The 14,762-nt window shown below is 34.4% G+C and overlaps 1 protein-coding gene across 2 annotated transcripts in view; it reads left to right on the top strand.

Annotated features, from left to right (window-relative positions):
* The window catches only part of TTBK2 (tau tubulin kinase 2), a 121,229-nt gene that overhangs the window by 53,823 nt on the left and 52,644 nt on the right, over positions 1–14,762 (top strand). For both annotated transcript variants that reach the window (XM_010965207.3, XM_074365979.1), the window contains 3 exons: positions 4,278–4,351; positions 10,154–10,294; positions 11,924–12,028. In XM_010965207.3, the coding sequence (XP_010963509.3) occupies positions 4,278–4,351; positions 10,154–10,294; positions 11,924–12,028 (320 nt within the window). The remainder of the gene's footprint in view (positions 1–4,277; positions 4,352–10,153; positions 10,295–11,923; positions 12,029–14,762) is intronic.

Genomic DNA, 14,762 nt, shown 5'->3' with positions numbered 1-14,762 from the left:
CTTTGAGCTTCACATTTCCTTCTCTGTCTCCGTCACTGGTTCCTTTTTCTTTCCCTGACACACTGGTGTTCTGGCATTTATCCAGTTCTCTCAAACTACCCATCTTCTCTGGGCAATCAACTCCTAGCTTTGTTAACAATACACAAATCTCTTACTTTCTATAACTGACCTCTATTAAACTCTACCCCTAAATTTCTAATACAAGTTGCATGTCCTGTAGATGAATCAGTACAATAATCCTCAAACTTGAAATTATTTTCCCTCATGCTTTTGTCTTAGGTTATATTAATGCAGTTTACCTTGTTCATTGAGCTTCAGCTAAAAGTCTTCCTTCACTTTATTTTTCGTGTAATCTGTCTATTCTGTCTCTTAAAGTTTAATTTGAAATCTTTCCTCTTTTTTGAATTATCAGACCTGGTGCTTTAATTTGAACCCTCCTCATCTTTTACCTGGTCTATAGTATTCACGACCTAATTGATCTCCCTGCCTCTCATCTCTTCCATAAATCAGCATCTATTGGTGAACAGCATTATCTTTCCAAAACACAGGTCAAATCACGTAGCTCTCATGCTTGAAAGCCTTTGAACTACCTGCCACGCTCCACTGCCACCCATTATCTAATAATGAGTCAAATTTGAATTCCTTTATGTGACATGCAAGACTTTAGTGTACTTTTCTTGTCTCAGCATGCCTCCTGCCTCAGCCTACCTTTTAACTCATATCCTCTAGCCTGTTAACTCTATTAATCATCTTTTATATATGCTTGATCCTTCACACTTTGTGTCCTTCTCGTAGAATGCTCTGCTCGTGTATTTAAAATCTAGTGATTTAACTCTCATGAAAAGCCTCATGAACAAAATTTTCACATCTTCTGTGTATCTGCAGCAATTTGTCTATAATATGAAGGTCATCACATTGTATTACAATTTTTTGTTTATGTATCTGGGCTCTGAATTCCTTGAGGGCATGAATCTTACTTATCTTGTATTCCTAGGGCTTACTTTAGTACTTGGCACATAGTAGGTCTTCTTGTCTGTGTTTTGTCATAGTCTTTATTCATCTTTTAGTTTTAATATTTATTTACAAGGTGTTACTTGATTTGAAAATCTGCTTCAGTTATTTCCGGCATAATGGATAAGAACAAAGGCTCTAGAATCAAACTGCTCCATCATTTTCCAGCTGTGGGGTTTGGATAAAGTACTTACCCTCACTAAGCCTCCATTTTCACATTGGAAAAATAGGGAAAATGATAATACTTATTATTAAGTTGTGAGGATTAAAAATATGTGAATCACTTAATGTAATGCCTAGCACAGTATGTTTCATATTATGCGTGCTTTATTGGCTATTATTATCTCTATTTGTTCTTTCAAAAATATCAATCAATCACTGTTTGCCAGGTACTGCAGGGTAGGAAACAGAACAAGATGGATATGGTCCCTGTACTCATGGAGTACCTGGGATACCTCAGTTTATACTAGTTATTATAAAAGTTATTTTAAGAATTGTTCTAAGTGGTGGTGAAGAGTTATGGTTTCAGTTAAATTGTAGTTTCTCCATGCTTCCAAAAATTTGTACGTATTTATTGAACTAACTTTATTAATTAGTTTCATTAATTGCATATATCTAAAATATAAGAGCAGTAATATACTATGTTATAAAGTATGAGATAAGAGCTCATTAAGCTCTTACGTAAAGCAGCAAAGATGTACCAGTGAATCCTAAGAAATTTGCTACTGACTTTGTGTTTTGGTTACCCAATAAAAGGTCTAGTTTATTTGATTTTTATCTTTTTTCTTTTTTAAAAGTAGGGTGGTTTTAGTATCAAGAGACAAATAGTATTTTGGTATAACTTATAAAGACATTTTAAAAAGAGCATTCCAAGAGGAGTTAAATTTAGTATGGCCTTTTGTTATTATATGGTTAAAATGCCTTTGTAATAGAGATTCTGCATTTGAATGTTACATGATAAGAAGGTGGAATCTTGAAGAATGGATAATAAGAAGAAAATACTTTTTAAGTGATTTTTTAATTGTTTCTGTGAAGCTGAGGAAAAGAGTAAGTTGCTAACTGACCATCGTTTTATCCTTTCATTCTTACTACAGTTTGCTAGATGACACAGTTTTATAAACATACGTAAAATATATGAAAGTGATGAACATACATTGTACACATTGTAAATTATTGTTCCCATTGCACCTATTCTTGCTAGTTAGGACCCTTTTCAACAAAAGCACAGAGAACGAGAGAACAACGTGATAATCCAGATACAAAAGAGGAGTGTGGAATTATTAACTAAATTAAATCTGGGGTGAGGGTGGGTATGGCTCAGTGGTAGAATACATACTTAGCATGCATGAGGTCCTAGGTTCAATCTCCAGTATACCTCCATTAAAAAAAATAAATTAAATCTGGATTGTATTTATATTTTAAGTCAGTCAGTGGACTAATTCTTTTCGTTTTTTTTTTTAATTCTGTTTGAATATTATGATATATTTCTTATCATTCTATCAAAATTTGTCCTTCTAGCTCTTGGTCTGTGATTTTGTCGCTTTATAGGCAGGCTTCTTCAAAGATTGCCCTCATTGTCTCATATTCCATTTACTGTTTAACTCCGTTATAGATTGGCTTCTGCCTGTTCCACTCACTAATGACTTCCTAATTTTTTATATTAATGAGCACGTCTCAACTATTGTATAGCATTTGTCACTGGCCACTTCCACCTTAAAATGCTCTTCTCTTTTGAATTCTGTGATGTATATCCCTTTCTTGTAGTTTACGCCTGCCTCTCGGGCTGTTACTCTGTTTCCTTCATGGGCCTTTTTATTTCTGCTCATGCTTTAAATATTGCATTTTCCAGAATTCTATTAGGTTTCTTTTCTTCTCATTCTTTTTTTCTTTCAACTCAGAAATCTTAAATTCATGTTGATAGTTCCATCTACCTTCCATGAACGAATCATTCCCCAGTATATTTCTGAAACTTAGCTTTTTGTCTCAGCACCAAGCTTGAAATTACAATTGTCTCCTGAATTCAGCTGGTTGTCCTCAAACTCAACATTCTAATATCCCCTAAAACAACCTACTATATTCTCTTATTTTGGTACTTTTTATTCAGTTGTGCCAATTTCTAGTCAAAAACTACATCGTTAGTATCTCTATTAAAAGGATTTATCCAATTTTTTTCAATCTCTAATACTTAAGCTCAAACCCTTGTTCTCTCTCTTGTGATATTGTAGCTGTCCCCAGAGTGATCTTTACACCCCAGTATTGACCTCTTTGTAGTTGACCTTCTTCATTGTTACCATAGTGATACTCTAAAATGGAAAGTTTTAAATGTTTTTCTTTATCTTAAAATCTTTTAAATGTTTCTCATTACCCAACAGTAGTTTTCAAATACTTCCCATCCATGGCCTGTCTGCTTTTGGGTGATTTAGAGAACTTTTGAAAAGCTCATATCCTGTATTTTCCCCCCATTTAGATTCTGAATCAGTGTAAAGTTTAGGAGTTTTCAGAAAGTTTCTCAGGAACATTGATATATGTGGTTCAGATTTCTTATTATGGAGTCCAAGACCCTTCAGGATCCGGTACCTACCTGTTTCTCCAGCATCATCTCATTCTGTTCTCCCTCCTTTCCCTCCTGTGCTCCAGCCAGAAGCCCTCTTCTGGCCCTGGAATCCACCAGTCCTGTTCCTCTCTTAGGTGTTTTGTTTGCATTTATTGAATCAGGGCAGGACCCCAGGTCTCTGCTCCAGCAGAGCTGCTTCCCTTAGCATCCTAGGCACTAGCACCTCCTTGGATTTTCACATGTGGAACTCAGGTTGAAAACTACTAAGCAAATTCAAATCAGTAAGGCCCAGAAAGATGAAGTGACTCACTGAGTCATATAATGGTGAATGGCTGATCATATCTAAAGTTCAGGGTTTATATTCCTAACATAGTTTTTATTTATTGCTCTTCTGTGCTTTCATATGTATCATGTCTGGTCAAGTTGGTTTGAAATGACCTCTTGATTCTTTCCTTCCTAAATAAATTATCATTAACTTGTTCCGTCATTCATTTATTTATTCACTTAGTAAACATGTATTTGACTACACAAAGAGCAGTGTAGAATATGGGGGGAGGTGGGTAGAAAATTTGAATGATGCAAATCTCCTATCATTAAGGTTCTTAAGACAGGTCCTTTATATTCAACCATAAAATACAGAAAAACAAATTATTAAATTTAAGAAGAGAAACCATAGTATAACCTTTTTCACTGTTTTCTTTCTTTCATCCAGGGAAAGACCATGTTTGTAGATTTATTGGATGTGGGAGAAATGATCGATTCAACTATGTGGTCATGCAGTTGCAGGTAGGTTACTTTGAAAATGGATCTTAAAATTGTCCAGTTTTGATCAAAGTACCTAATTATGATATATATGAATATAATTAGCAACATTTAGTATCATCTCACAGTGTTTTATACTATGCAGATAGAACTTTACTTAAATAGACCTGATAATAAATTTTTCCAAAGATGGAAGAGTTTTCCTTGTCAACTATTGCAGTTGATCCATATCTTCATTGATAGTCTTTGTTGCAGAGTTTTTAACTCCCATGTGGGTTGCCAGATATGAGTCTTGTCCTGTCCTTATCCCTTCCTTCTCCACCTTTTATTACCTTAAGGATTCTTAGTTTTTTTTGCAAGTGCAACCTTGACTGCTTGAAAATTTAAGCTTAGTATAAGATAGGGAAGAAATGCCATTCTTCTTTCTCTTTTCATCATTAACATAGCTCTGTTCCATATCCTTTAGATGGAAAGTGGAGTTGAGCTGGGGTAGCAGAGGAAAGAAATTCAGAAAGGATACATTGGAGTAATGACTGCAGCAAGGAGAAGAGGAAATTATTCCATTCTCTCTGGCACTGCCTCTGCCCCTGAACGCACAGACACACAGCTCTGAACCTGCGGTCACCATTGAAGTGTAAAAGCCATGGTTCCTCTTGCTGTTTAACTTAGAATTCTCAGGGTTTTCCTTCATCTTTAGCAAAGTTTGTTTTAGGCATTTGGCTCTTTTATTTTCTTTCACCCTAACTTCATAGTAGTGATTTCAGAGACAGAGATCCTGGCCTCAGTGTGTCCTCTTCTTGTTTCCCTCAGCATTTGATTTAAATCTATAGATAGTAATCTCTCTGTAGAGTATACCTTCAGATCTTTGAGTCATGTAATTCACTATCTCTTGAGCCAGCATGGTTTTGTTTCTTGAAGCAACTGTCCCTGTACTTTTTAGGTCATTAATATGGATCTTGCTTTCTCTCACTTTGGCCAGTAATAATGTAACTTTTTATATGATATTTTATTATTTTCTTCTGGATTTATCATGCATCTTATTTGATCCTTACCATATCCCCTAAGAGGATAGGACAGGTTTTACCCCATTTTCCAAATGAAGAGACTTAAGCTCATGGAGGTTTGTGGTTTGCCTGGGACTGACTAACTTAATGGTGTTAAGACTTGATGGAAGCCTGAGGCCAATATTCTGGCACAATAAGGGAAAACTCTTTATTGTCTTTAGGCTACTACTGACTTGGGAATGTGAACAGAAGCTTTAATTTTAGCCAACAGAGTCTCTCTCAGTCTTAGCATATACTCGTTTTTATTTTGTCTCCACCTATTCATTTTAATTTTATATGCACTTACCTAAATCTCACTTTCTGGAAATGGGAATGCTCTTAGTCTGAGAAAACTAAGGAGGCTGGTGTATATTAGGTAACAATGGCTTTTGTGGCCTTTGGCAAGCTCCTCTGGACTTGTCTAAGAAACCTTTCCATTTGACTTGCATGCTGTATTTTTTCCTGTCATAAGAATATTAACCCACCGTTAACCCTTCATCCCCAGTTATGGCTGACTTGATTTGGGACAAGATTAAAGCTGGTATAACTACTAGAGGGTTCTCTGTCTTATTGGACATACTGAAGATAACTACTGGGTTTCTGCCATATGTTTTGTTAAAATTTATATGCTCAGACCCAGCTTCTCACTGACATTTCTGATTTCTTCTAAAACCCTCATTATTCTTAAGTTAATTTTATTCTTTTCCTCCTGGAGATTCAATTATATAATATATGCCTTAAAATTTTTAAAGGAATAATCCTATTTCTGTTATAGAAATTCCAGTTATTTACCATTAAAGTGGGTCTAAAATCTAATAGGATTCAAGGAATCATACACATTTCTTTTCTCATTTCTACTGGGAAGACCTTGGCCAGGTCTCATTGGATATCCTCATTGAGGCTTTACGTGATGGTCCTTAGTATCGTCGAGGGTGATGTTTTGTGGTAAGCATATCACCTAGGAAGCGGCAAAAAATGTTTTGAATCCTGTAACCAGTACAGATCTGGCTCTAGACTGCCTAACATCAGGGCTGCCGTATATTTTTTAACTTTTTATTATTATGGAAAAAATGAAGCATACACAGAAGTAGAGAGAATAGTATAGTGAATACTGATGTACTCATCATCCAGCTTCAGTAATTATCAGCATATGGCCAATCTTGTTTGAGGTGTATTCTCCCTTTCTTCCCTTTCCATCTTCCTCAGATGATTTCAAGGCAAATCCAAGGCATATTTTATTTGTAAGTGTATTAATATATATTTCTCAGAGTCAGGGATTCTTTTTTTTCCCCCATTAACCACAATACGCAGTATCTTAATAACAGCATCAATTATCAAGTCAGTCTTTAGATTTCCTTGATTGTACCTCTCTCTTTTATCTTTTTATATTTGTTTTACTTGAATCTGGTTTCAGACACGGTTCACAAATTGTATTTGGTGGATATATACCTCTTAAGCCTCTTTTAATCTATGGATTCCGTCTCCTTTTTTTTTTCCCTTACAGTTTTCTTTTTGTTGTTATTTGTATTGTCATTGATTAAAAACAGAGTTATTTGTCATGCAGAAGTTTCCATATTCTGGATTTTTCTGATTGTCTTCCTGTAGTGGTGTTTATTTAACATGTTCTTCTGTCCCCTGGATTTCCTATAAACTTATGATTAGATCAGATTCCAGTTTTGTTTTATTTGTCCAGAACACTTCAGAGGTGAGTTGTGTGCTTCCTATTTATATCACATCAGTAGGCAGTGTCTGGTTGTCTTTCTTTTAGTTATATTAAGATTAATCAGTGAGGTTCAGGTGCTGTCAGCCTCTCCATCCATTTTAAAGTTCCCGCTGATTTTTCTCTTAGGTTTTATCAACTCGTTAGTAATCACTGCCTAGATTCATTACTTCAGTGGGGTTGCAAATGTAATATTGTAATTTTGTAATTTCTTCTTTGTTCATTAGCTGGAATTCTTTAAAAAGAGCTCTACCAACTATTAGGTTATCCTGAGGTACATTTCACACAGAAGGGCAGGACTAATGATTCTTTCATTTATCAGTTTTCAGAATACCAAGTTGATTCCCTAATAGGGAACTTTGATAGCATCCTAACGTTCTGGTACAACACTATATACCAGACTTATTCTATATAATTCATTCTACAGAACTGGAATCAGCAATTTCTCCATTAAGCCCTGATTCTTCTTAATGAGAAATGATACTTAGAGACCTCAATCTAAATGCTATAGGTGCCTGCTGCAGTTGGGTTGATCATTGTTTTAAATTCTTTTCAGGTGGATAGGTTCAGGATATATATAATTTTTTTTAAAGAGAAATGTATCATGGTTCATATTGATATTTCCAGTTCAAATTTTAGTGATAGAATTGCTTGCTTATGACTTCTTTAATTTTATATTTTCATCTCTTTACTTAACATGTAAATGAAATGATATGCCTGGAATTTACATGAGAATGATCCAGTATATGTGTGTGGGAAGGGAGATATTGTGCGTTGTGTGGGAGAAGGTGGGGAGTGGGTAACAGATGAAACGAGATTAGCCATGAATTGGTAATTGTTAATTCTGAGTGATGGATAGGTATATGAGGGTTCATAATATTATTTTCTCTCCTTTTAAGTGTGTTTCAAATTTTTGATAATAAAATCCATTTGCATTTTTATTGGGATCATGTTAAATTTATAGAATTACTTAGGGAGAAATGAATTTGCTTTTTTATTTAATAATTATTCATTCCTTATTACTATATATAAAGATTCTTCTCTTTTTTTTTTTGTGGCTGCAAAACAGTCAGTAAGATGACTGAACCATAATTTATTTAATCATTCACTTATCGATGGATGTACAGATTGTTTTCAATTTTTCTCTATAAGAAATAATAATCATTGTAGTATATACCCTGTAGTATAATTTAGTGGATCAACCTGCATGTATTTACCATATTAACAACTTTTTCTTCATACTCTTGTCAGCCTTATATTTATCTTCTCAGATTTTGTTAACTGATAGTTTAGATTTATATTTTAAAAGATACAAAATTTTAAAATCATTATTAATATCATAAATCCACTTTAATTGATTTCCTATCAAAAGCTTTTATGATGATTGAAGTTGTTTACAAATAAAGTTCCAGTATTATCTTAGGTATATATTTGACCATCAAAATACTGATTTTTGAAGAAAAAAATTATTGAAATGCTAATAAAAGTTATTAGGTATTATAAAACTCATTGCTGTAGATTATCACTCATTTTACATTTGCTGAGAATGTAGAGAACAATAAAATAAATACCACTAACATTTAAAAGTAATAATAAAGATAACTACTAATTTATGCTGTGGGAAAACTGTATTTTTAAAGAAGATATGAATTTGATACAACATTGTAAAATGACTATAACTCAATAAAAAAATGTTTGAAAAAAAAGATAGGAAGTATGAAGGCTCCTGACTTTTCTGTAAATTTTCAGTTCTTATATTACTTGATTACTGTTTAATATTTTACTTTAATTGATATTTAAGTAATTTAAGAATTTATTACTTTTTCAAAACTCTCTTTAGTTGAGGTGATGGTGTTAATGGTATTAACCCCAAACATACACTATAAAATTTTGGGTAAAGAGAGATTGGGATCCTTAAATTCCCTTGTGATACAGGAGCCAGTTTCCATTCTTTGGGAGGTGGAACTGCAGCATTGTAGCCTTGCTTTTCTCATCGGATTACTGGTTTGTTACCTATGAAATAAGGAATCTTCTGGGTAGAGAACTGTGAAGTGGAAAAAGAATGCTTTGGAGTCAGACAGACTTAGATTTGAAGAACAACTTTACCTTAACAGGTTAACATTATTTAAAATCTCAGCCTCAGTTTCTTCATCTGTAAAACAGGAATAACAAATTCTATTTAGGGAACTGTGAGGACTAACTAAATGCACTCAGGAATGTAATACATCTGGCACAGGCTAGATAAATTTGTTCCTTTTATCTACTGCTAAAAGTAATTGAGTGTTTCATGTCATTTTTTGTTTATAATAACAATAATTAGCATTTATTGAGTACTTACAATGTGCCAAACAGTATTCTAAACACTACATGGGTCTTGTTTAACCATTACAAAATACTGTAAGGTAGGTATTGTTGGGGCTATTTTATAAGGAAACTGTGACACAGGAAAGTTAAGTAATTTGTATAGGATATATGTTAGGTGATAATGAGGAATTATTGCCCTGTGCATATATATTTTATATGTTTTTTAAGTAACCAAGACTATATTTTGTTATGACATCAGTGACAAAGGGAAACATGATGACTCAGAAACATAATTATATGTTATAGACACGGAAGAGACAGAGAAAGACAAATGCTGTACAGCGAACTAGAGAATAAAACAAAAAAACAGACACAGATGTAGGGAACAAACTTGTGGTTACCAGTGGGGAGAGGGGTAACTTAGGAGTAGGGGATAAAAAGGGTTATTATGGGATTGTATGAAATCATGTGTGTGAAACTTGAAAATTGTAAAGCACTATGGAATTTAAACAATCACTCAAAAAAATTTTGAAAGAAACTATGTTTAAAAAAAAACTTTGGCTATTCTTAAATTTGTCTGAAACATTCATACATTATCTTAAGAGATTCTCTTTTCTGGAGTGAAAGGATCATGATTTGGGTAAAATCCTTGCTGTTTCAGTCAAAACATTTTTTTAATGGTAAGTGAATAATTCCCTACTCTTCTCTTATAATATACATTTAGTACCATATTAGAAAATGTGTATTTGGTCTCCCTAGGGTCGGAATCTGGCGGATCTACGTCGTAGCCAGTCCCGGGGCACATTCACCATTAGCACTACTCTTCGATTGGGTAGACAGATTCTGGAGTCTATTGAGAGCATCCATTCTGTAGGATTCTTGCACCGAGACATCAAGCCGGTAGGGGCCCTTTTCTTGCCAGAGCACAGAATGAGTTTACTTGATACTGTAATATTACAATCGGACACAGTAAATTACAAATGTAGCTTTCTATATTAAATACAAGGCAATATTTTAACATCTGTAGCAAAAATGTAAGTTGAAGCAAATTATAATTAATATAATTATAAACTATAACTTGTAATCAAGAACTTTTCTCACACAATGAAAATGTTGGTTGGCAGCCAAATTAAAAATTATTAATGCTTGACTGTTATTATTATGTGTTAACATTGCTAGCTACTTAGTCTTACACCTAAATTGATAGTTATTCTTTGGATTTCTTTTTCTTGATATTGGTTAAAAATATATACATATGTTGCTTTTAAATGTTGTCATTGGGTTCTTTGAACTATTTCTGAAGTAACAAATTATGTTGATAAGAGACTATCAGTTGTGAAAGAGCTTATTTGTTTTCCTGAGTGCTACAGCGCCAATATATAGTATTTTTCTATTGTTTTTCTTAGAAATTGTTATTTTCTTAACTGTGAAATATGCTTTTATTTTCTCCTTGGTTTTTTGTATTGCTCACAAGGGGAAATCACCCATTTCTAATTAGCTATATTTACTATAAATTTATCGTATGTTGATTGTTGTAGTTGAAAATTATACCCATCTGGTGCTACATGATTTCTAAAATTGAATAGTTTACACGAAAATGCTAACTAAAATTAATATAGTTGAGTCAGATTTAATGTAATGTAGATTTCTCCTGCTCTTATTTTTATGTCAAATTAAATGTTGTTATTTGAGAAGCATGGGGAGTGAAGAGTTTCCATTTTGATCAGAAAGCTCCCTAAGTAGAACAGTATTTTAAAATAAAAAATAACAATTCTACAACAAGTTGATTTTTGCCTTTATAAATTCCCTTGCTTACATACCCACCTTTGCAAGTTTGTGGTCATTTAATGTTACATTTATTTTCATTAAGGGAAGAACACAAAGTGAAATTTCCTTAAGTCTGTTTTGAAATGTTTCCTTGAATTGTATTTCAGTGTTTACACTTCTTGAAATTCAGCTTCATGATGCTTATAGGAAATTCATTTCAAATTCTGAACTATGTATTTTGCTTACTCCTAGTTCCTTCCATTTAAAAAATTATTTTTATTTATATCTTTGGGGTGATAATTAGATTTATTCATTTAAATGGAGGTACTGGGGATTGAACCCAGGACCTTGTGCATGCTAAGCACCCACTGTCCCACTGAGCTATATCCCTCCCTGCCTGTGGTTCCTCTAATTTTAAAAAATAGAGATTGAGTGTTCGTTTAAGCAGTGACTTAGACTGGAATTTCAAGGAACTTGGAGTACTGATTCCAGTTAAGTCAGTGTTATGTTTTATGTAACTTTATACAGTGATGTACATTTTTTGTTGCTCAAAGTTCACCTGATCCTACGCATTAATAGAACCCACGGAAAAATTATTATTAATTTTTATTAAAATTAGTGTTAATATCCAGTAAACATCATTGACTAGTATATTTGGAACATGTATATTCTATAGAGTTTAAATAGAAGAATTAAAATAGAGGAAGGATAAGATGTAAGAACTAAGTATAATGAAAATATTTTCTGTCTTCCTTTTTCCAGTCTAACTTCGCCATGGGTCGCTTTCCTAGTACGTGTAGGAAATGTTACATGCTTGATTTTGGCTTGGCTCGACAGTTTACCAATTCCTGTGGTGACGTGAGACCAGTAAGTTTTTTCATATTGTTATTATTAAATATTTGAGAATTAACTTATTATTTATAGTATCACTCTTTTTAAAGGAATGCTAAGTGTGTGTCAGAATGGATGTCATCCAAGAAGTAGCATGTAGAGTTATTCTTTTAGAAAATATCTCTTCATTGACAATTCTGTATTGATATGAGGTTGTCATTATACTTTCCTTACTTCTTTAATCAAGCTTTCCTTTAATTCTGTGGACATATTTATAATGCCTAATTTGGAATCTTTTCCTGTTAAATCCAACATCTAGTCACTCTTGTAGGCAGTTTCTGTTGCCTACTTTTTTTTACATGTATGGGTCATACTTTCCTGGATTTTTTTTGTTTTTTGTTTTTTTTTGCATGCCTTATAATTTTTTTTGTTGGAAACTGGACATTTCAGATAATATAGTGTAGCAAGTCTGCACACTGGTCCCCCTTCCAGGGCTTGTTAGTGTTATTTGCTTGTTTATTTGTTTTTTAACTGGATTATTCCCCCCACCCCAACACCAACCACCACCCCAACACATAGTGTTGTCTTTGTTGTTGCTCCTCAGGGAAGTGCAGCTTTGGGTCTGCCCACTGGTCACCCTGGAATAACAGTGGTACTGGTAGGGCTCTGTTCTACACTTTCTCCAACCACATCCATTTATTTTGCTGGCTGATTGCTATATTGTTTACAGCAGTGGGCTGAGGCATAAATTCCTTGACAAACTAATCCAGTCAAACTGTGGCTCCTAAAATGGAATAGTTTCTGAAGTTAGAGCTTAATATTCTGACCCCAGAAGGGCTCCCCCAAGCTGTCTTATTCCCCTGGTTTTCACCTGGCCACCCTAGTCTAGGCTATAGCCTCATTAGATCCACACATCTCCTCCCAACTCCCTTACCACAAGCTCCTTTATTTTTGAGAGGGGTCTTAAGTTCAGTTAACTTCACTGTTGAAAATGTAATAAGTTCCTTTGGGAAGAGATTGGGAGACATCATTTTTCCTGCCTTCTTCTGTCCCCAGGTCAGATATCTGAAAGAGGGCTCTGGAGTTGGGGATAAGGACTATGACAAGCTTCTCTCTGAGTGACAGCTTCTCTTTAGGAGCTGGACCCTTAGGTTGAGATGGGGTCAACCTGGGGTCTCTTGGCTTCCCTCTCCTGATGTAGAACCACTGCCTTGTGAGCCAGGAGAAGGGCTTTTGGGGTCCCAATATTCTTGGCCCACCATGCCCAAGGTAGAGCCTCCATTCCATGAGGAGAAGCTGGGTGCAAGAAAGGAGCCTTCCTCATCAAAACTAGGAAATTGTTGTTGGCATACTATTATTAACTCAAGTATAGACCCTGATCAGATTTCACTATTTTTTGCATGCACTTTTTCTTGGGGGAAGGGGTAGTATATGAAATTTTACCGCATGTATAGATTCATGTAACCAACACCATAGTCAGGTTGCAAAACTGCTCCATCACCACAAAGAAACTCCCTCAAAACATGAATGTGTATTTATTTATCAAACTTAAGATATAGGATCATTAGTCAGAATGCATTACAAAGGGATTGATGGGTCATGTCTGTTACACTAGTGATACTAGTGAGTTGTTATGTGGTTGGTTTTGGGAGCCTGTATTTATCACCTTCAGGATGTATGTTCCATTAGATAAGGATGTGAGGTACAAAGAAGTTCTGAAATATATATGTTTACAATACTTTGATCCATAGTTTCAGAGCTGAACTTCTGTTTCCTTAATGATTTGGATCTGCATATTCATTTTTTTCCCCTCTGGTTTAGAGGATGCCCCAGTTTCCCTAGCCCTTCAGCTGGCATCTCACATTGGCCCTTTATGTCTGAGCTCTTGAAATCCCACAATTTCTCCTGCTGCTTCCTTCCTAACCATTCAGCTGAAACATCCAGTGCCTGGGGCTATAGTGACCTACTTAAGAAAAATTTTAAAATGTTACTTTCCAAAATTTCAGCTATTTTCTTATTTCCATTGAGGTTTTTGTTTCATAGTTCTCCATGCTTTTTTCACCTCCTGTTCCTCCCCCTTTGGTTAGCAGTAGGTCTGGGCTCATACCTAGAGTCCTTCCTCCTTCTGAATTTATTCTCCTAGGAGCTCATTCTGTCTCTTTCATCCCCTCCTTCACTGCTTCTATCCTTGTGCTAGTCTCATGGTTTCTTGTTTGGATTGTTAAAACAGTTTCCTCACTGGTCTCCCTACCTTCTCCTTCCAGGTCTATCCTTCATACTTCCTCAATAATGTTACTTCCTTTCTTAAAAATTTTTTATGAATTCCGTTAGCCTCTGCCTTATAAGCCAAACAACATAATTCCAAACTCTTTCCCCTAACACCTACAGTACTTTAGTCCCTTTTTGCATTGTTTACTGTGTTCTTTTTACTTAAAATGCATTTCCTTCTACTTACTGTAATTCTGTTAGTCCTTTAAGGCTCAGTTTATTTTTTCTTTTTCATTTTTATTTAAATATCTAGTTTTTTTCTTTCTTTTTTAATTGAAGTATAGTTGATTTACAATGTTATATTAATTTCAGGTGTACAACATAGTGATTCAGTATTTTAATAAATTATACTCCATTTAAAGTTATTATAAAAAATTGCCAATATTCCCTGGGCTGTACAATATGTGCTTGTAGCTTATTTATTTTATACAAAGTACTTTGTACTTCTTAATCATGTACCCATATCTTATCCTTCTCTGCTTTTCTCTCCACACTGGTAATC

This window comes from Camelus bactrianus, chromosome 6 (assembly GCF_048773025.1).
Source record: "Camelus bactrianus isolate YW-2024 breed Bactrian camel chromosome 6, ASM4877302v1, whole genome shotgun sequence".
In the NCBI taxonomy this organism is placed as follows: domain Eukaryota; kingdom Metazoa; phylum Chordata; class Mammalia; order Artiodactyla; family Camelidae; genus Camelus; species Camelus bactrianus.
The sequence above is the reverse complement of the archived record's forward strand: the minus strand, read 5'-3'. Positions and strand labels throughout refer to the sequence as shown.